The sequence below is a fragment of the Triturus cristatus genome, chromosome 6, assembly GCF_964204655.1.
Source record: "Triturus cristatus chromosome 6, aTriCri1.1, whole genome shotgun sequence".
NCBI classification, from domain to species: Eukaryota; Metazoa; Chordata; class Amphibia; order Caudata; family Salamandridae; genus Triturus; species Triturus cristatus.
Genome location: NC_140589.1, coordinates 147,457,158 through 147,479,330, shown reverse-complemented (window position 1 = coordinate 147,479,330; position 22,173 = coordinate 147,457,158). Strand labels below are relative to the sequence as shown.

The window sequence follows — 22,173 nt, the reverse complement described above, 5'->3', positions numbered from 1 at the left end:
AATGAGGGTCCTCCAGGCTCCAGATAGTCCGTCCTCCCTGGAACCTCTTCCTTCGCTGCTGCGCAGCCAAGATAGGTGCTATTTTCTTTGCTCTGCTTTTGACGATTGCTCTGTGGTATTTTTTAATCGCTGTACACATTACCTTGTTATAGCGCTATTGGAGAGTTTTCTTGTTGCTTTTTGTGCTGTGCAGCGCTTCTTTTATACCTCGGGCCTTGGCCCGGTTCTGCTTCTAGGCTGCGTGGTCGGTTTCTGAGACAACGCGGTTTCCTTCACGCGGGGTCTTTGCCTCTACCTCGTTAGTTTTTTCTGTCAGACGAGTGCAGCGTCTCTGCTAGGGTGCCGCTGTGGCACTTCGCCCCTACGTGGCACGTCTGGTGTACCCAGGCTCCTCCCGCTGCCAGGGGGTGCACGGGGAGCGTCTTTAAGTGCGTTCGCATTCAAACCCTGAAGGGCCTGTGCGGCGCGCCGGAGTTGCGGGTCGTTGGCCTGAGGGGAACACCGTTGGTGTATTGCCGCGATCGGTCTATGGTGTTGATTTATGACCTGATCCGCAGCGTTTGTTCCACGCTTCACCAGGCACTTGGTGGAGTCTGTATTAGTCTTAATGGCGCCCTTTTCTGGGTCCTGTAGTGGTGCTTTGCACTTGTGGGCACATTCCCAGGCCAACTTTCGTTTTAACTGGTTGTACCATTTTGCCCAGCCACCAGTGCCCGGGGGTCTACCCCTTTGTTCTCTAAATTGCAAGGTTTCTCGCCCTTCATTCGGCTGACACCCAGCCTCCCAATCATGCTGATACTTCTGTCACCCAGAACTCCGCATTGTAGAACGTTTGTTTTTTGATTTTTCTCCTGCTATCATGGATTTTGGCTATGATGAGGAGTCACATGGAAGGGAGAATGCCCTGGCCGGCCTCCAGTGGAACGACGAGTTCTACGACGCTGTAGATGCATCCATTTTCAGAGCGGTAGGGGAGGCCATAAACCCCCCCTTGAGGAGAGGTTGACACAGCTAATTGACCAGGCGCTGGCGTGCATAACTAGCCTTCCAGTGGCTCCACCGGCTTTACCTTCCTCTGCAGTGCAGTCTCCTCTGCCCCTCCAGCTAAACGGCCTCGGGATGCAGGTGTGGCCACCTCTGCGTTTGACAAACTAAAGCAAGCATTCCTGGCCACTCAGCAGAGTCTACCACAGGGGGCCCCTTCCCCCACGCTCCTTCCAGGTGTTCCTCCACCCTTGGTCCCTCAAAGCACAGGTGATAGTGACGATCCAGGCCCTTCCAATCCTTCCGCCTCAGATCCTTAGCCAGATGTGTGACATGTTCAATCCTGATGAGATTGTTTACCCACGCTCTTACGACTGGGCCCCAGCAGACAAGGTGGCAGAATATGTTACCGCCCGCATTAGAAAGCTTTTAGAAAAGGAAGCACGCAACTGTCTACGGGCGGTATGCCCCCGTCTGTCTTTGGACGGCAAAGTGGCTCTTATGCCGGAGATTGACACCGCATGACAACATTTCTCCAAAAATTCACCCGTGACCTCAAGGGGACAGACCGTTCCTGGTGCTCCGGTCAGGATAAAACTTCTTGATGTCCTGGGTCCGCTAACTAAGATTCTCGATATGGCAGAGGAAGTAAAGTTCTCTGGCTCACTTAACTCCCCTGAAACCCTCTCTGGATGGGCCCAAAGGGTCTTTGCTTTTCTGGGCAACGCCAACTGTGCCATTTCGACCGAACGCCAGCACTCCCTTCTCATCAAAGTGGACCCCAAGCTTGGGGATCTTGCTGATTCAGAGGCCGGCGCGGTCGCGCAAAGGGGGGCTGTTTGGCGACCTGTTCGTGAAGGAATTAGGGAAGTTAGTCAACACCTTCACTTCCTTGGACAGAGCTCAGCCCTTCAGGAAGGTCTTTCCCCGGGTTTTCCGGGGTGCCGGTCGAGGTAGGGGCCGCTCGACCTGCCGTGGTGCCAACAATCAGCCGAGAGGCCAAGGCTCCAACAGAGACAACTATCAGGACCAGTCGCGCTTTGGAAACTTTTACCCCACAAGAGGCAAGCGTGGCAAGGGACGTGATTATCGAAGAGCTGCATCCTCTTCAGTGTTCTACCTTTTTCACTCTTAAAAATAGGGGGGGCGGCTGGGGGATTTTGTCCAGGCCTGGACTTCTGTTACGGGGGGGGGGGGGGGGGGGGGGGGGAAGATCAGTGGGTTCTGCAGACGATCCAGGGCTTACATATAGAGTACCTGGGGGTTCCTTTCCAGTGCCGCAGACCCCGCCTCATTCAGTTTTCACTCCAGGATTCGGTTCTAGTGGACAAAGAGGTCTACTCATTGCAGTCCAAAGGGGCGATAGTGCCAACGGTCTTATACCCTTAGGGTTTTTTCAGCAATCTGTTCCTCGTGGACAAACCAGATGGAGGCAAGCGTCCGGTCATCAATCTGAGCGAGTTCAACGAGTGGTTGGTTTACCGTCACTTCAAGATGGAGGGCATCCATCTTCTCAGAGATTTGCTGCGTCCAGTGGATTGGATGGTTTGGTTCGACTTAAAAGATGCTTACCTGCCGATTCCCATTTTTCCTCCACATTGGAGGCTCCTCCAGTTTATTTGGCGTGGCCAGCCATTCGAGTTGGTCTCCCTCCCGTTCGGCCGTTCCTCGGCCCCTTGGTGTTTTAACAAGGTCCTCAAACCAGTGGTGGAATGGCTGAGGGCTCGGGGCATTCGGATGATCGTGTACCTTGACGATCTTATGGACGCCTGTCCTAGTCAACTTCATCGTCCCCTTCAGTTAACAGTCGACCTCCTCCAGGGTCTGGGGTTTGTTATCAACGAGGCGAAGTCCATGCTCTCTCCTTCTCGGTCTCTGACCCTTCTGGGTTTTGTGACAGACTCAAGGTCATCTACTCTCAGTCTTCCTCCTCGCAAAGATGCGAAGATTCGCCACGAGTTGCATCGTGCCCTATCCCGGGAACTGGTGTCCCTCAGACTTGGCGAGATTAGTAAGCCTGCTTTCGGCTTCCATCCAGGCGATCTTTCCGGACCCCTGCATTATCTCAGGCTGCAACGCCTCAAAGCCTTACACCTTCGACAGGGTCGCCCTTACTCTCACAAAGTGGCTTTGTCAGAAGACGCCAAGGAGGAAATCCACTGGTGGCTTCAGCATATGGAGGCCTGGAACAGTAGCGCTATTTTCGGTTCCGCCCCCGATTTGGTTATAGAGTCAGACGCCAGCAACCTGGGTTGGGGAGCCAGGTGCGGCGATTTTTCTACCGGAGTGTTGTGGTGTCCAGACGAACGCAAATTACATATCAATTGTCTGGAACTACTGGCGGGTTCCTTCGCAGTGCGTTGTTGGACCCGGGAGTCCATTCAGTCTTCGGTGCGCCTCAAGACGGACATTTTGGCAGTACGCTACATCAACCATCTGGGCGGCTCCAGGTCCAAAGCCATTTCCGATCTAGCGACCAGCTTTTGGCAGTACTGCCTGGACCATCATGTTTCTGTGACGGCGAAGTATCTTCCGGGTCGGGAGAATTTGGTGGCGGACTTTCAGTCCCTCAACTTCCGGGACTCCAGCCTGTGGAAACTGGACTCCGGCATCTTTCAGACGTTGGACGACCGGTGGGGTCCTTTCTCGATAGACCTCGTAATCCTCTCTCCCCTGTAGAGGTGTCAAGTATGGTTTCCGGTTCTTCTGGAACTTTCTTGGGATTCTGCAATCCTACTCCCCCTTCTGTCTCATCTGTTGCTCAATCCCGACAGAGTGCCTCATCCTCTGATCTTGCAGAACTCGTTGCATCTCGTAGCGTGGAAGATTACCGGCGACTATGGGAAGTCCCAGGCCTTTCGGCAGAGGCTGAAGTCCTCATCTCTAAGGCTTGGGCGGACAGTACCATCATTCCGACTGGGGAAGGTGGTCCCGTTGGTGTTTGCGATGGGGTGCCAATCCGCTGATTTAGTGTTTGTTCTCAACTTTTTGGCTCACTTAGCCTCTAGTGGCCTGGCTTACCGTTCTAGTAACACCTTTCGGTCTGCTATTTCTTCGGGTCATGTTCCCATTAACATGTCCCCAGTCGGGGAACATCCCCTGGTTTGCAAGCTCCTCAGAGGCATTCGGCTGTCCCTGCCTCCTGAGCCACGTTACTCTGCCCTTTGGGAAGTGAACCACGTTCTTAATCTTTCGCTGTCCTGGCAACCTAACAGGTTTCTCTCAAGGAAGGAGCTTTCGGCCAAGTTGGCTATGCTGCTGTATCTGATCTCTTGCAGACGTCGTGTGTCAGACGTCAGCTCTTGACATCACTTCCAGGGTGTTTTCCCCCTCTGGGGTGACCTTTACCTTACACCGGCGCACCAAGTGCCACACCTGGGTGATTTCATACATGGAATTTCCAGATTCTCCCAAATTGTGTGTTGCTCGCTGTCTAAAGGCGTACAAGGAAATGACAGAAGAATTTCACCCTCCGGGCAAGCGACAACTCCTCATTGCTCTCCGCAAGCCCTTTAAAGCGGTCTCTTCTCCTACCATTGCCAGTTGGGTGCGGTGGGTTATGCAGAAAGCTGGCATCAGCCTCCGAGACTGTAGTGCACACTCAACTAGAGGTGCAATGGCTTCTAAAGCATTAGGCTTGGGTGCCCGTTTGGAGGATATCCTCAATGCAGCAGATTGGTCTTCGGACTCCACCTTCAAGAGGTTCTATTTCAAGCCGGTGCTGGGTATTGCTCACCTCGTGAGCAAGCTTTAACCTAGCATAATCCTCGCCTCCAGTCCTGACATAGAATGAAAAACTTCCTAGCTAACGTAACGGAAAGTTTCAATTCTATTAAGGACTCGGAGGCGAGGATTATCACACCCCAGGGATCGCTTCCAGGATGCCCCTCCCCGTATGGTGGAAAGGAAATGGTTTTATGTTTTTTCCATTTTACTGGGGCTGTGTTGATTATTGGGTTCTTACATGTTTTCACACATCCCGGTTTGTTTAGGTTGCATCTGTGTATGCTTTGACTACAGTTAAGATGGCCGTTTCGCCTGCTGTTTTTGCTGTTCACATCATTTCTTTCTGTGAATTGATAGCTCCCTTTGTCCTCGTAGGTTCAGACTCTAAACAGGATGCTTGAGGTCTGGATTATCGTCTGTCTTCGCGCTCAGAAAGAGGAAGAGGAACCTGGGAGGAAGGACTATCTGGAGCCTGAGGACCCTCATTGGTGCACTCAGGACTGTTCTCATTGGACATTTGTTTTAACTACATGTTTTCCCAGGGTTCATGGGAAATGTAGTCTGGTTTGTTTTGAATGGCTGCCAGTAATAAAGTGAAGAAAGAAGGCATAATCCTCGCCTCCGAGTCCTTAAAAGAACAAACTTTCCTTTACGTTAGCTAGGAAATCTTTCATTCTGTGCATCGCCCACATCCCCGAATGCACGTGTTGCATTCTATGGCTATGGAATAACCTGTTGGAAGCTTGGAACTCAATGACAAGCAGCATAAGGACTCACTAGATGTGAAATTACGTGGGGACGAAGATTAAAAGTCACAGTAAGAAAGGAAGTATAATTAGGGCTGCTGTAGTAAACCTCTGAACCAGTCATGAAGTGGAGAGTGAAGAAAGGCAAATATAAATAAAACTCCTCACTCTTTACAATATTTCAGTTACCAAGTTTATCTATATCCACAAATGCAGTGAAACTGCTTATGTGGCGTGATGTTATCAAAAGGTTTTTAAAGACTGCTTTACAATCCTCACAATGTTCTTTCCCTCTAGCATTCACACAACTATTTGATAGGTCAGGTTAAACCAGCTGTCTTCCTAGCATGTATTATATTTATGAGTTTTGTAGAAGGCAGAAACGTTGGTTAAGACATATTGTATCACAGAACATTTAAGCTATTAACAGGATGTAAATAGATGATGGCTACAAACAGTCAGTATTTGAAGGGATTGAAAGTTAAATAGATTACCTAAATCATGGTCTCAGATTCCCACATGAAGTAAACATTAAAAGGAGATTGCACATATCTGAACTTGGAAGACTGCGAAGAGACGCCTAATCAAACCAAGTCAACCAGGGATGTCATTTAATCAACCATGCTTACTGAAGGTAAAGTGATCTTTCCCCTAAGAATGTACAACTTGAAAGCCACATGGCAAACCCTGGCCTTAGTAGAAGGAGTACTGAAATTTGGATTTTAGCAAGTGCAAAACTGTAAGAAAGTTTCATACAAAGAACAAAACAAATTAGTATTTTATAACAGGATCGAAGAATGGGATGGTGGATTGTTTCAGGCCACTGTTTAACCTTTAAAAATGTGCAGGACAGGCTGCTTTGTTGTGAAGGTGGCCAGAAAGTTTTTTAATTGATTCTTTGCTTCACTGGGAACCAGTGGTTTGCTTTCTAGGCCAGTTGCATATCAACTATCTGTCAAGGGTTCATGCAAAGTCTGAATGCTTGTTTCCGGATCCTGTGAAATTTATTTTTTAGGCACTCAAGTGAATACTACGTATTTGTAATCTAGGCAGCAGAGAGCGAACACTCATGATTTCCCACCAAATAATTAAACTGAAGCAGGAGATACTTTCATAACACCAGGCATTTGAAGATGGTGCTTTATACACCTTACCCAAAAAGTGTCCGGGTACTTCATTTTCCTCAAAGGTGGTGGAGGTCGCTCCCAGGACTTATCTTAAAAAGGGACGTCATTTACAACTGTATTGCTGTGACCCTGAATTCTGCACTGGTTTACTGAAACAAAAATGGAGCGCCCATCCAGGCTGCAGAGGATATCATTTCTAAAGGAGCAAGACTTCAAAATCTGAAGGTTTGAAACCCTGCATGAACAGATGGATTTGGGGCTACGCAACTGTATTTATGATTCAGAATCACGGTGGACCTAGAGAGCGTTGTTCCTCTTGACTAATAGGATGCACTAGAAAAAGGATTTTCTTGTATTCGGATCCTTTAACAGGACATGTGAATTGCATGACAGAAGTAACGTGTAATAAAACAAGTGCTGACTGATTCAAACAGAAGAAAAAAGGAACGCTACTAATTTACATCATGGGTTACACATTTACATTATCAAAATTCTTTTTCAAAAACATTTTTTACAAAGAAAACAAAGCAATCCAATGGCAACGTTTTATTTGCTTACGTTTATTCGGTTTAAAGAAATTAAAGGAAAAAAATCACACTGGAACACACTTTACACTGGGAAGATCTAATTTAATAAACAATGTGTTTACTGGCCCAGTTCTGTAATACTATAGTCCCAACCCAGAGAATGGCCAATAGACTTTAGTTGTTCCTCAACTGCCAATATAAAAATGTTAAGGGAAAGCCAGGAACCGCAGACCTTAGGAGCTGTACAACCTCAACAGTACCTACTGTTCCAGGAAAAGTCTTTCTAACTTACGGTAATGGTTAGTCCCTCAACTAACTCTTGAATTGCTGTCTGTTTAGCAGCGGCTAGTCTCATCATCAAATGACTGACTGAACACAGGGAAACTACCCTGAATGAAACAGTTGCTACACTTGGCGTTTTAGCTCAACACATTTATTGAACCACATCAGGCTGATCTGCAACACTACTGAATATCTGTAGTGTTAAGACTTGTCGGAAACAGAAATGCTTAGCAGTGGAAACATACTCTGTAGACTTCTTTGGTCTCCAAATCCCACAGTTTAATTGTTCGACCAGCCGAAAGCAACATTTTTCCATCTGGGCTGATACACAAACAGTTAACACTGCTGTTATCACCTTTCCATTTGCTGTTTGAGGAAACAAAATGAAGAAAAATGTTAGAGTGATTTACCGCTATTAAAAGCATGTTTTCTTTAATTAGCAAATCATATACAAGAATGTGGGAATGCAGCTGGTAAAGTGACAAATCCAGTCAAAGAGTTTGACAGATATGTGCTTTTAAAGGACTGCATTATTGCTCGTGTTTAATCCAGGGATGCTAAATGTGGATCCATGAAAGAATGGTAAATGAAAGAATTTCAGGATAATGATTCAATGTGTATCAATTAAACTTTTAATGAATAATACACCATAGGCATATGGGCAAAATATGTTGGAAACAAGAGTATAAAGTGATGTATATAACTGTTTTACCTAATTTTGTGCAAGATGAACAAAAGGTGGCTGAAGTAGGGCAATGAAGGTATAAATACATTAGATCTTCAAACACTTTTTCTTTGCAGTGAAAAATGTTACTTAACTAGTGTGACAGTTTAATGGCTACGGTTATTTTCCTCTAAGTTACTCATATTGATTTCTCCTTTCTCTCCCCCCCCCCCCCCCCCTCCCAATTCTCTAGGACCTACAGCCTGCTACGCCATTACTGTGTTTCTTAGTCTTATTCTGTTCAAGTTTTACAAGAAAACCGAATCAGTCACATCCCAAAGCATTGGGACTGATGAAGCATTTTACACCATGTTTTAATATGGGCTGCATCATTTTCAGCTACAAGGCCCCAAATATATGACAAGAGTAGGCTAGAAACTAATGTGTTTACTACATTCAAGTAAATTTTACTTCAACAATTCACATAGGTGTGTTGCTTCTAATGCTTTGCTTCTAAAACAAAAGTTTAAATATAAAACGTGACGAAAGAAAACGACTATGAAAAATGGAAAAACAAAAAACAGAGGGAAAGAGGCATGATGGGATCGCATTTATAAAAAAAATACAGTAAAGAAAAATACCAAATGAAAGGGGAGGAAAAAGAAACTATGGAGAAAAGGGGCACAGCATACAATTTAAAAAAAATACATTTAAGGAAAAAGGGTACAATAGACACACAGAAATAAGGAGTAAAGAGAAAGTAATACTAAACGTTTTTTGGGGGGCAAAAGTGACAAAGGCAAGGACCTTTAGGCATATTCCAAATGACAAAAAAAAGAATATGCAGCAAGGAAAGGATCCACCCGACTGCCCTCACCATCATTAAATATCTTTAATAATGTGAAGATCCTGGCTAAAATCTGTGACAAGTCTCCCCAGTCACACCATCATTTGTTTGTACCTCACAAGGATGGGTTTGTAAAAGGACGTTTGCCCAAGAACCACCTCAAGACTGTTACATCTCCTATGGAAAACAGAGCTTTGACTCTCACTGGATGCTGAATAGGATTTAAACAGATGGGGCTCTCTATTCCTTATCTGTAAGAGTACTGATCTCGGGCACAACTATATAACAAGACTCTGCAGTATGAAAGCGTGATTACTAACATTAACTGCAGCAGGTTCCTATCTAAACCAATAATGGTTAGGCGTGGCACTCCACAGGGATGCCCCAATTATACCCTTGTTCCTTTTTACCCTGGAAAGACTCAACTGTCATTTGCCAATAAGACGAAATCCATGGGATCAATACAGTTTCTGGCCAGATCAAAGTGCTTTTGTATGTGGACAATATACTCACTCACCAAGATTGCCTCAATTCCAACTGTGAAGCCAAGGGTCCACTTGTTTGGCAATTAATCTGTCTATAAGATTAAACAGGTTAATGTGAAGCACTACCAATGTATAGCGTTGCTACCAGAGTCACAATCTGAGGATATGGTACGCAATGGAGTTCCTAGGGGTTTCGAATACTTCTGTGTCCACATTAATAAGCGAGTGGAAAACAAATTGGTTCCCTTGATAACGAAGACTTCATAAAATTCACTCTTCTTAAACTGTCAATGTCGAGAAGAATACAGCCCATCAAAATTACAGTGGCCACCAGATATAATACAAAAAAAAACTGGTAGCACAAATTGACAGCAGGGGCTGTATTCTAAATATTGTCAAAGTGGGGGGTTGGGAATGCAGGAAAGGGGGGGGGGGGGGGGGGGGGTACTGGCTGATGAAGGATGTTAGCCGGAAACCGGTCTCAGAATGCTTGTTTTCGGTCCAGTGAAGACATGGCTTGGAAGTTCGGGCTGGACTGTTCCCATGAGGCACAGGGTCAAGACTGATTTGCATATAGCTGTGTCTGAACTGGGGTGGCAAGTGAGCTAAAGAATGACTGATTCAACCCAGATCTGTGACTGGGGGTGAGTGTCTGAAAAGTTTCAGCGCTCCGTCCATCATCTCCTTGGGTTTGCTCAGTCCCTTCCATAAACTGGATTGCGTCTGTAGTAAACGTGTGCTGGCACAATACTGAGTAAACTGGGCCCTCATTTGCATGGGGTGTAGGCCTAAGCAAACAAATATTTTGCACCCGTGCCATTCCGAAGATGCAGGCACAGAGGCAAACAGTTTGTCAGGAGGCGCACTGACTGCATCACAGAGAAGTGGCACAATCAATGTGCCCCTGGAGGACACCCTTTTTGAGAATGCACATGGGCCCACCGACCAACATGCATGCAGGGAGGGGTCTTTGCCCCCCACTTAGAAATGGAGACCATGTTGCTACCTGCAGTAAAAGGCAGACATGCAGCTTCAAACAAACAGTCAGTCTTCCTGTCATTAGCATATTCAAAATAGTGCATACACTGTAATAGGGAGTATTGTCCCAGACTGCTCCAGGCACACACACTTAAGGGTGTGCTGAAGTGCAGTGTGGGACAGTGTGCCCAATCGGTAAAGCAGCCGAAGGGCACATGTATGGAGTATGAATAAATCCACACTAAGAGCCCCTAGAAACTATAGTTCCAAATAACCTCTAGTGACCTCAGAGAGGCAACTTCAGTTACATTCCCTTGCACATAGACATAGTAGTATCAAATTTTTATTGGACCAACACTTAATTGATTGCTCTTGCAAACCTTTTCAATCCCTGCAGGCATAACAGTCTGGATTATCTGGGCTGTCAGCAACACAGTCAACATATACATAGTCTGCAAAGTCTATATACTTTTATGAACTTCCTCAAAATATGGGACCATCATCATGGTCTGCTGTCTGGCCTACATAGTTCTATTATTATAGAGCGGTCTTCGAAACCTACCCAAAATGATTGCATTGACAGACAGTAGCGAGACTTTAGTACTACACAGATGACTGGTGGTCCCATTACAGGACCATCACAGGTTTGTTAGGTAATCTAAACTGAAGTTCCTGAATGTCAAGGTACTAAGTAACTGGTGCTGGTCCACACACAAACTACACAAAGACAAAATTCCTGGCTACTTGAACTGCAGAAGATGCGGCGAAGGGGAATGCAATCTACTACATATTTTTAGGGTGGTTCGGCTCCACACACAATGGACAGTTGTATGGAATAGACTATCACTAATTAGTGAGGTTAATATCCCCTAATTAGCACAACTAGCAATGTTATGTGATAGCGCAAAAATATCAGCGCTGTCTACACACTGACAAGTAGGTAGCTACATCATGGAGTGAAGACCAATAGTCCATCCTACATCACGGATGTACGGCTTTTCCGTGCCCACAATGCACAAATAGCTGTTGTAACTTACATAGATAACCCACTTTGAACATGGAATATATAAAATTGCTGGCTATCTAGATGGTTTTGACCAAATCTGGGGTCTCTTCCTTTCAGACTGGGAGCTTAGTGAACCGTAAGACTACTATATTGGCAAGGGAACAGGGAATGTCTGCTTTACACAAGACTCAATAGACTGTGGCCATGACTTTGCCACGATAGAGGTTTCACTGTCTCATTGAGAAAATAAGAGAAACGCTGGAGGGTTTTTGTAGTAAAGAAATCCTATTATTATTTACACTCCAAATGAATGATCTAGCACAGTGCTTCCCACACTTAGAGCTATGACCTATTTTTTTTAACAAACGTCTGTGATCCGCCTAGCTTTAATTGAAGGTTTTTAAATATAAAAGCAATTATTATTTTTAAGTATCACAACCATGACCTTCAATATCTAACTATGACCAAGATACTGATCTGCCCATAAAGGTGGCAGATGGTGAAATGCACTGGACCGTGGTTTTAGCAAATTTCAGAAACCCTGCAGTGATGTGTGAGAGTTAATGTAAATCGAAAACTGAGAAACCAATTTGGGGGAAACCAAACACTAAAATAAAATATTTTAAGGAAAGAATTTTAAAGGAATACAAAAAAAAAACATCGAAAATTAAGGTGAACATTTTAACGGAAAAATAATTTGAGAAAAATCCAACATTACATTAAACTTGGGAACAGTTTAGGATTACTGTGGGGGTTTTGGTTCAGGAATGGGTAATGTTTGGGTGGAGTTTAGGGTTCAGGATGGGGTGGAGTTTGGGGTTCAGGATGGGGTTTTAAGGATTCAGAAATGGGAGGCAATTAGATGTAGAAAGGGTTTTTAGGGCTCAGGGATACATAGTTTAGGGTGATAAGGAGTTCTTAGGGATCATGGAGAAAGCTTGCGTTAAAGTGCGGTGAGGGTTTTTTAGGGTTCAGGGATGGGTGAATTTTGGGTGTGCTGAGATGTTTTAAGGGGTATGGAATGGGGGGTTAGGCATAGAAAGGGGATTTTCAGTGTTCAGGAATGGGTGTAGTTAGGGTAGTGAGTGATTTTACGGTTCAGGGATATTGGAGTATTTGATGTAGAAAGGGCTTTTAGGCTTCAGGGATGAGTGTAGTTTAGCTGTAGTGAGGGATCTTAGGGGGCAGGGATTGATGATGTTTAGAAGATGTAAGGTCAGCAAAGGATGGGTTTTACCGGTGGTCATGGGTCAGCAAACAAAGCATATGCAGTAATTGACAATGTAAAAGATAAAATATGAAATAATGTCCCCTGAAGTCAAGCACTGAAATAAATATATCCGACAAAACGGTTCCTGAAAGTAAGACCTGCAATCATTGGACTATTTTGTGTTACAAGGCCCAGCACTGCATTTTAGACTCTATATTTTTCAGTTTTATATAGCACGAACACACCCTAAGGGCATTGTAGCTCGACACTAGTACCACTTTACAATACACATGGTCAGATTCATTTTATTATAAGCACTGGGGAATAAGTGATTCGCCCAGAAACAAAGGATGTTGAAACAATGCCAGGACTCGCATCTGGTTCCCCAGACCTTACGTCAGCAGATCTGGCCCATATTTCTTCATTTGTGTGTGAAAGTCATACACAAATGGTATGATTGTATACGACCACATATAAAAGCTCTGAAGTAGAAAAAAAAGCATCAGTAACATCCTAGAATTTTCACTCCGAGTGTTACTTAGGAATACTTGCAAAGGTTTTGTTTAAAAATAAACAGACAATGCTGAGCACTGCTTCATAAACAGATCTAATAGTATTTACTTCCATATAGACCAGGACTTTAACGACCCACCCAAAATCAGGTCCCGACACAGTTTTGGAAACACCGATCTAGCACCTTGTTTACTTCTTCATGTAAAAAATCCGAACAAATGTATCTTACCGACTGAACTGCCCACTAAACGTGAGCTCAAATATAAGTCTGCTTAGAATGGGTTTACATCTCCATGGGATACGCCTTCACACGCAAGAGCGTAGTTTGCAATCATCCATCACAGTATCTAAGTAACCAGAAATGAGGGCATGTAAATTAAGTTAACCAGGAACTGGCTAAAATGATTGACTGGTAGTTATGCTTGCTTCATTTTACATTCCCGATGCCCTTTTGACTCGATGGCCAGCCCCTACAATTGGGTGATCAAAGATTCAAACGCTGTCAAATTCTGTTCACTCCCCGTTTTCTTTCCGCCCTTAGGGGTCCACAGGGCTGCTACACATCTTGGGACACATTCAGGTATAGTTTACATCTTAAGTGGAAGATAAGCATAGTTGCTTACAGGCAAAGCTGGCCACCTTGGCTGTGTGGACCATAAGAACACTGGTTAAGCTGAACTTACTGTATAGAGCACATTTAAGCTCGGCTTGCTCAAACGCTGTAGAAGATTCCATACTGTTTCTCTATAGTAAGGATCTGCAGGGAAGAGTATTCAATGTACTTAAGGCTCACTCCTTTAATATTTAGGTCTTGCCTAGCGTCGCAGACAATGCGCTGCTCGCTCTGAGATCTATGGTCAGGTTGCTTTCGGAAGAGGGGTTGAAGCTCCGCCCCTGCTTTTCATTGGCGCGCGTCACACTTTATGTTAAACGCTCGATTTTGATGAGTAGTGAGGCTCGTTTGTTCCCACCTTGTCTCCTTTTGGCCCCCGCCCACCCAGACTGGATATTTTGCTAGCGCGCGGTGGCTCTTTTGCTCGCGCACAGCGTCTCTTCCGCCTTGCTGCATGTTCGCTACACATAATTGGGGAAACTGAGTTTGTGATTAAAAGCTTGGCACATCCTTAAATCCACCTCAGTCCTGCAGAGGCACTGGCCTGAGTGTCAAGTACACCCCCATTTTGCACATAGAAGCGTCCACCTATGATCCGGGAGCCCGTAGCAGACGAGCCAACATAGGGTTCAACAGGCAGACGCAGATGATGAAACGCAGCGAGGAACACATCAGTTCTGGCGTGGGCTTGTCTTGTCTAGCTGCCCCTTCAAGCCTGGGCCATGCCTAACGCCGCGCCACCAGAAGAATTATAGCTTATCACTTCTCGCCGAACAGTGCTTCGACGCCTCGCCAGAGTGAGTAAACGCTATATAAATTCCAGTTACAATAACATCCCAGCAGGTTCTTGACGTTTTTGTTTTCAGGCTGGCTCTGTTTTTGTTTGTTCCCTGACCATTAGTGTTTGGGTTCAAAATGTACGCTGACCCGCTGCTGGTGCCCTTATAAGTTACATAATTGAGAAAAAGATGACCCTTCACAGATCTCCCGCCGTCTACATGCCGATGGTGTGTGGCTGAGCTCTTGAGGGGCGTCCTGCTGGATATTTCAGAGTGTGTGCTCACCTACATTATCTGTTACACCATCTGCCCAAAGCATATGGGTGTGACACATCTCCGTTCAGAGGAGACAGTGCAAGCTAGAAGTAATACAAAACCCCTATATATTGGTCTTGTGCTCCAAAAAAAAAGCACAGAAAACAGTGTTTGAAGAAATGTACGATCCCTAAACTGACTGAGACCCTCTCTGTGAGAAAGTGCAATCTTTCTTGCATGGTATGCCCCCACCAATTCTAAAAGCTCCAGATTATGCCAAGCAGTTCATAGTGCAGACTGATGCCTCTAAGCTAGGGATCGAATATGCTACTTACCAGTATGCATCTGTTCTTGGCATGTAGGGCTGCTGACATTCATATCTGTGCATAGATCGCTGCCTAGTGTTGGGTCCGGATGATTGCACATTGTTGTCCTGGAAGAGTCTTCGAAGTATCACGAGATAGGTGGCTCCTCCCCTGGACTACAGTGCGCATGGGCATCCCCTCCATCCTTCGATTGTTTTTCGCCATTGTGGCATAGATGGAGTGTAATACAGTGAATGATGACCATGCTAACTAGTAATTACTGAATGCTACAGCTGCTACAGGCGCCGGGGAGGAGGGTGGGCGATATGAATGTCAGCAGCCCTACATGCCAAGAACAGATGCATACTGGTAAGTAGCATATTCGGTTCGAGGCATGTGGGCTGCTGAATTCATATCTGTGCATAGATTATATAGCAGTCCCTCCATTTAGCGGAGGCTTCCCGTGCCAGCTGCAGCAGTCTGAAAAAGAGTTTTGAGAACAGCCTGTCCTACAGCTGCCTGCTGTCTTGAGTGTACATCTACACAGTAGTGCTTGGTAAATGTATGTATAGTGGACCATGTGGCTGCTCTACATATCTCCTCTAAAGGAATATTTCCCAGGAAAGCCATGGAGGCCCCTAACTTTCGTGTAGAGTGGGCTCTTGGAGGAATTGTTAGTGTGCGCTTAGCTTTTTCATAGCAAATCTGTATACACTTAACGATCCACCTAGCTATTCCTGCTTTGGAAATGGGGTTGCCTTTGTGCTGTGGAGAAAAGGCAACAAACAGTTGTTTTGTCTTCCTGAAAGTCTGTGTTCTGTCAATATAGTACAGGAGAGCCCTTTTGATATCAAGTGTGTGGAGCATTCTCTCTGCTACATTTTCAGGATTAGGATAAAACACGGGCAGTTCTATGGATTGGTTCATATGGAACTGCGAGATTACCTTGGGCATGAAAGTAGGGTTGGTGCGTTTGTTTGCATGAACCTGTATAAATGGCTCTTGAATGGTTAGTGCCTGAAGTTCACTAACTCGTCTTAGGGAAGTAATGGCAACTAGGAAAGCTACTTTCCATGTTAGAAATTGAATCTCACAGGAGTGTAGAGGTTCAAAAGGTCGTCCCATCAGTCTGGTGAGGACCACATTTAGGTTCCAGACTGGTGAAGGAGGGTGTCGTGGAGGAATCACACGCCTGAGTCCCTCCAAGAAAGCTTTGATGGCAGGCACTTTGAACAGAGAGAGGTGCTGCCTATTCTGAAGGTAAGCTGCCAGTGCGGTCAAATGTATACGGATGGCATGGTATGCTAGATTGCATCGGTATAAGTGTAATAGATAACAGATAATGTTTTGCGTTGATGCATCCAGCGGATTGATGCCATTATTTTTACAATAAATGACCAATCTTTTCCACTTAGCCGCGTAGCAGGCTCTGGTAGTGGGTCTCCGTGCCTCCTTGATGATATTCATACATTCTGGAGGCAAGTTTAGGTAGCCAAATTCTAAGATCTCAGGAGCCAGATCGCCAGGTTCAGCTGTTGCGGATCTGGGTGCTGAATCTCGCCATGGCTCTGCGTTAAAAGTGTGGGTGTGAGCAGTAGCCTTTGATGCGGTACCACGGAGAGTTCCAGAAACGTGGTGTACCATGGCTGACGTGCCCACGTTGGAGCAACCAGGATGAGCGTCATCGAGTGTTGCTTGAGTTAGCGCGCCACCAGCGGTATTAACGGCGCTGGGGGAAAAGCGTACGCAAATCTGCCTGACCAGTTCATCCATATTGCATTGCTCTGCGACTGTGGATGCGAAAACCTGGCGGCAAAGTTTTGGCATTTTGCGTTTTCCCTTGTGGCGAATAGGTCTATCTCTGGATGACCCCACTGCTGGAAGTACGGTTGGAGTACTGATGGATGTATTTCCCACTCGTGCATCTGGTGGCTGTGTCTGCTGAGCAGGTCTGCCATCTGGTTGTCTTTGCCTGGGAGGTGTTCCGCCATGAGGAAGATGTTCCTCTGAATGGCCCACTTCCACATGCTCTGAGCCAGATGAGACAACTGTGGCGAGAGTGTTCCCCCCTGCTTCTGTATGTAGTACATGGCAGTCATGTTGTCTGTTCGGATCAACACGACTTTGTTGCACAGGTGCATTTTGAATGCTTTCATGGCTAGGAAGATTGCCATCAGTTCCAGAAGGTTGATGTGCATCTTCTTTTGCTGTGTCGTCCATAGTCCCTGCACTGTGTGATTGAGTACATGAGCTCCCCATCCCTGGAGAGACGCGTCCGCCGTCAGTATGATTTGTGGAACAGGCTCCTGGAACGGTCGGCCCGTGCAAAGGTTTTGTGGATTCCACCAATGCAGAGAGTTGTATGCCCGACCGCTCACCAACACTAGGTCTTTTAATTGTCCGTGGGCCCGATTCCACTGACGTGCCAAGCACTCCTGAAGCGGGCGCATATGTAATCTTGCGTGCGGGACTATGAAGATGCAGGAGGCCATCATGCCTATCAACTGCATAAACACTCTTGCTGGGAGTGAGTGTTGAGGTTTGAATTTCTTTATGAGCAACTGAATGCTGTTGATCCTGCTTGAAGTTGGTTGTGCCGTGGCTGCCAGAGTGTCTATGGTTGCGCCTAGGTACTGCTGTACGTGGTTGGGTTGAAGGTGGGACTTTGGATAATTCAGTGAGAAGCCCAGGCTGTGAAGAAGGTGAATGGTGTGGGACATGTGGCTGGCACAGTGCTGGTCCGACTTTCCCTGGACAAGCCAGTCGTCCAGATAAGGATAGACATGTATGTGTTGTCTCCTTAAGTGTGCCGCCACTGTAGCCAGGCACTTGGTGAAAACTCTGGGTGCCGTAGTTACCCCGAGAGGGAGGACTTTGAACTGGTAATGCTGATTGAGAACAGTGAACCTGAGATACTTTGTGTGAGGGGTGTATGGGTATATGGAAATGCGCATCTTTGAGGTCTAATGTTGCGAGAAAGTCTCCCTGACTGAGCAACGGTAGTACTTGTTGCAGAGTGAGCATGTGAAAATGCTCTGACAGAATGTAACGGTTTAGAGGTCTTAGATCTAGTATAGGTCTGAGAGATCCATCCTTTTTGGGGATCAGAAAATACAGCGAGTACACCCCTGATCCTCGTTCCTTTGCAGGCACGAGTTCTATGGCTCCTTTTTGGAGCATACTGAGAACTTCTTGTTGGAATAAGTGCAAGTGCTCTGCGGACATATGATGGTGTCTTGGTGGTATGTTGGGTGGAGTGGACGTGAACTTCAGACAATAACCGTACTGGATAATTTCTCACCCACCTGTCTGTAGTAATGGATTCCCAGACTGGCAGGACCTGTTGGAGTCTCCCCCCGACAGGTGTTACGTGGTCGGGGGGCAGGGACAAGGCGTCACTGTTTGTTGGTGGCGGAGGACCTGGAGCTGTTTCCACGGCCTCTGCCTTTGACGTTGTTTCCACGGTATCCACCTCTATTATTTTTATTATAGGTGGTCGGTGTACTCCTTTAGTGTACTGCGACTGTTGGGAGTTTTGGCTTTTTGATGGTCCTCTGTTGCTGGAGCGACGAAAGGACCCACTCCGAAACTGCTGTGATTGCAGAGCCCCCATAGACATTGCAGTCTCCGTATCCTTTGAGTTTTTCTAGGGTGGTGTCAACTTCGGGGCCAAAGAGGGAGTTAGGGTTGACAGGTTGATTAAGTATAGTTGTTTGTATTTCTGGTTTGAATCCCGAGATTCTTAACCAAGCATGCCGTCTTAACATGACGCTGGTGTTAATAGCCCTAGCTGCAGTGTCAGCTGCGTCAAGAGCGCACTTAATGGAAGCGTTGCTGATAAGCTTCCCTTCTGTAATTAGGGATTCTGCTCCTTCTTTTTACTGATCTGGGAAGTGCTGTAGCAGTGTCTCTAGGGTATCATAATGTGCCCTATCGTATCTAGCCAGAAGTGCCTGAGTGTTGGCAATTCTCCAGATGTTAGCTGCCTGTGCAGCAACCCTCTTTCCTGATGTTTCCAAGACCTTAGACTCTTTGTCTGGGGGAGGAGCATCACCCGTTGTCTGCGAGTTGGCTCTCTTTCGAGCATTGGACCCACCAATGAGTCTAAAGGCAACTGTCCTCTTATGTAGGCAGGGTCGACAGGAGCTGGCCTATATTTTTTTTCAATTCTAGGGTTAAGGACTCTCGCCCTTGTAGTCTCCTTAAAAATGTCAGTAGCCTGTTTGAGGACCCCCTTCAGCATGGGCAGAGTTTTAACAGATCTTTCTGAGGTAGAGAAGGTATCCATTAGAAAGTCGTCCTAAATAGGATCAGTGTGGAGCTGTACGTCATGATTGTTGGCGGCTCTTTCAATGAAGGCATTGAAAGCAGCCGTATCCTCTGTAGGAGATGTTTTCACCACATATGCTTGTGTGTCTGGAGCAGTATGTGGGTCCCCTGCATCAGTATTGTCCACCCAAGGCTGGTTTTGGTCTTCAGGGTCAGTGTCCATAGGATAAGTGCCCTCCATATCATCAACATCTCCAGCATCCACATTAGAGTGTGTGGGTGAGAATGACAGGTTCTGTGGCACAATATTGAAGTTGTTCCACTAGAACTGGTGATGTGGGTCTTTTTTTCTTCAATGGAATTTTGTAGGGCTCCATTGGAGTCTCTGTTACTATTTTCCGTTTGTATATGGAAAGTCTACCAGTATTGGCGTCGATAAAGTGCCTGGGATCCTCATCGTCGCGAGGTATTGCAACAGCTCTTTTCCGTTTGAATTCCTGTCGGCGCCTCGACATTTTTCTTCGGGTCGATATGTTCTTGGGGGTCGAGACCCTTCTTGGCGTCGAACATCTTTGGTCGCACCGCTGGTGGGAGGCCAAACTTGATGTGAGTCGACGCGATGTGAACCGCGCTGACCGCTTTTGGCTGCGGGGCCGTGTTTGCGCCAATCATGGAAGCCTTGGTTTGGATGCGTAATAACGACTCCGACACCTTCTGCTTGACAAAGTGAGACGGTGCCGCGGATTGGACACGGTCCTTGACGCCTTTTTGGTTGTGGCATCAAGCCCTGTACCAGATGTCGTTTTCGGGACACGAAGACTGGAATGGGGTGGCTCTCGAGGGCCGCTCTCCATATGTGTGTCGACGCTCCTTGGCGTCGATATTTTCGGGTCGGCAACCTTGACCTTGATTGTAGGTGCCCCCTTCGGCTCGACGTTCGTAAGACTCCTCTCTGCGTCGACAGCCTTCTTTTGTGTTTTCGGCTCCGAAGGCTTCGAGGCCTTGTTGCCGTGGAGAGACTCTTTCACTTTCGGTTTCGCTTTCGGTGCCGTTGCCTTCAGTTTCGATTCTCGTCGATCGAGTGATGGCGCTTTCGATACCGACGGCTCTTTAGGATAGTTCGACGCCGGGCATTTAAGCGGGGCGGAAGAATGAGAAGAATGATCTTGGGTAAGGCCTTGTGGCGATCCCGCGACCTGAGCCTTATCGAGTGTCTCTTTGGGCCCCGAGTGGACCTGTGGGCGTAGCTCCTCTTCAGAGCTATCCTCCTCGGCCCCAAGGGCCTCTCCGTCGTCTCCTACCTGTTCGACGACTTCATCTTCCTCTTCATCTAGAATATGTTCGTCCTCGGCATCATAGTCTGACTCACGCTCCGACGCCGGATCCGCAATCTCTCCTTCAACCTCAAGGTCCACGACCTCCTCGTCTTCGGTCCCGAAGATTTTGCCCGGGTTTGGTGCAACTTTCTGCGCCTCGAGCCGAGCTGCTCGACGTATGCGAAGTGTTTTCTTCGATCGAAACCTGGAGCAGGCCATACAGGTGGCTTCGTCGTGGTTTGGAGAGAGGCACTTGTTGCACACCGGGTGCATGTCGAAGCGAGCATATTTAGCGTTGCAAAGAGGGCAACGTTTGAAGGGGCTATTCGATGTCTTTGGTTCAATCGTCGATCTTGATCGGCGCTGACGTCGAAGGGCAAATGGCTAACTTCGATGAAGATACTCGGCGCCGAACGAAAACAATACCGACGAGTAATAGGCCTAAATACTCTAAGAGCTAAGATTAGGACATCCGAACCCAATGGCGGAAAAAAACAATCTAAGGATGGAGGGGATGCCCCTGCGCACTGTAGTCCAGGGGAGGAGCCACCTATCTCGTGATACTTCGAAGACTCTTCCAGGACAACAATGTGCAATCATCCGGACCCAACACTAGGCGGCGATCTATGCACAGATATGAATTCAGCAGCCCACATGCCTCGAACAGGAGCGGTCCTATCCCAGACCAATGATGAAGGCCAAGACCAACCTGTTGCTTTTATAAGCAGGAGGCTACTCCCCAGAGAGCAGTGTTGGAGTGCCATTGAGAGGGAAGCCTTTGCTGTGGTTTGGTCCCTGAAGAAGTGGAGGCCATACCAGTTTGGTACTCACTTCCTGGTTCAAACTGACCACAGACCTCTCAGATGGCTAATGCAGATGAAAGGGGAAAATCCAAAACTACTAAGGTGGTCCATCTCCCTACAGGGAATGGACTTTGAAGTGGAACACAGACCAGGGACTGCCCATGCCAATGCAGATGGACTTTCCAGGTTCTTCCACTTAGACAATGAAGACTCCATAGGGCAAGGTTAGTCCCATCACCTTTCGTTTGGGGGGGGGGGGGGGGGGGGGGGGTTGTGAGAAAGTGCCATCTTTCTTGCATGGTATGCCCCCACTTTTTGCTGAATTGCTGAATGTACTTTGACTGGGTGTGCCCTGGACTCCTGCCAATCAGGTTCCCAGGGCCTATGTTCCTTCCCTAAAACAAACAAAACCCAAATTGCCAAACCCTGGCCACATGTCAGCTCCTGGTAAATGGTACCCTAGGTACCCAGGGCCTTGTGACCAGGGAAGGCCTCTAAAGGCTGCAGCACTCATTGTACCACCCTTAGAGGCCCTGTACCCTTACACACGCACACTGCCTTTGCAGGCTGAGTGTTTGGGTGCAAGACAAAAACAAAGTCGACATGACAGACATCCCTGTGTGCCATGCCCATCACCTACACTGCCATGGCATACATCAGCCACCCACCTAGCTGGGTGCCTTATGCCAATGGTGTGGGCACAGGAGCAGGAGCCCTGTGCCCCTACAGTGCCCAGGT

General features: G+C 46.8%; 1 protein-coding gene across 1 annotated transcript in view; it reads right to left on the bottom strand.

The window, feature by feature from the left end:
• Positions 1–22,173, bottom strand: part of WDR43 (WD repeat domain 43) — a 366,881-nt gene that overhangs the window by 256,314 nt on the left and 88,394 nt on the right. The window contains exon 4 of the mRNA XM_085610376.1: positions 7,638–7,758. Coding sequence (XP_085466502.1) covers positions 7,638–7,758 — 121 coding nt within the window. The remainder of the gene's footprint in view (positions 1–7,637; positions 7,759–22,173) is intronic.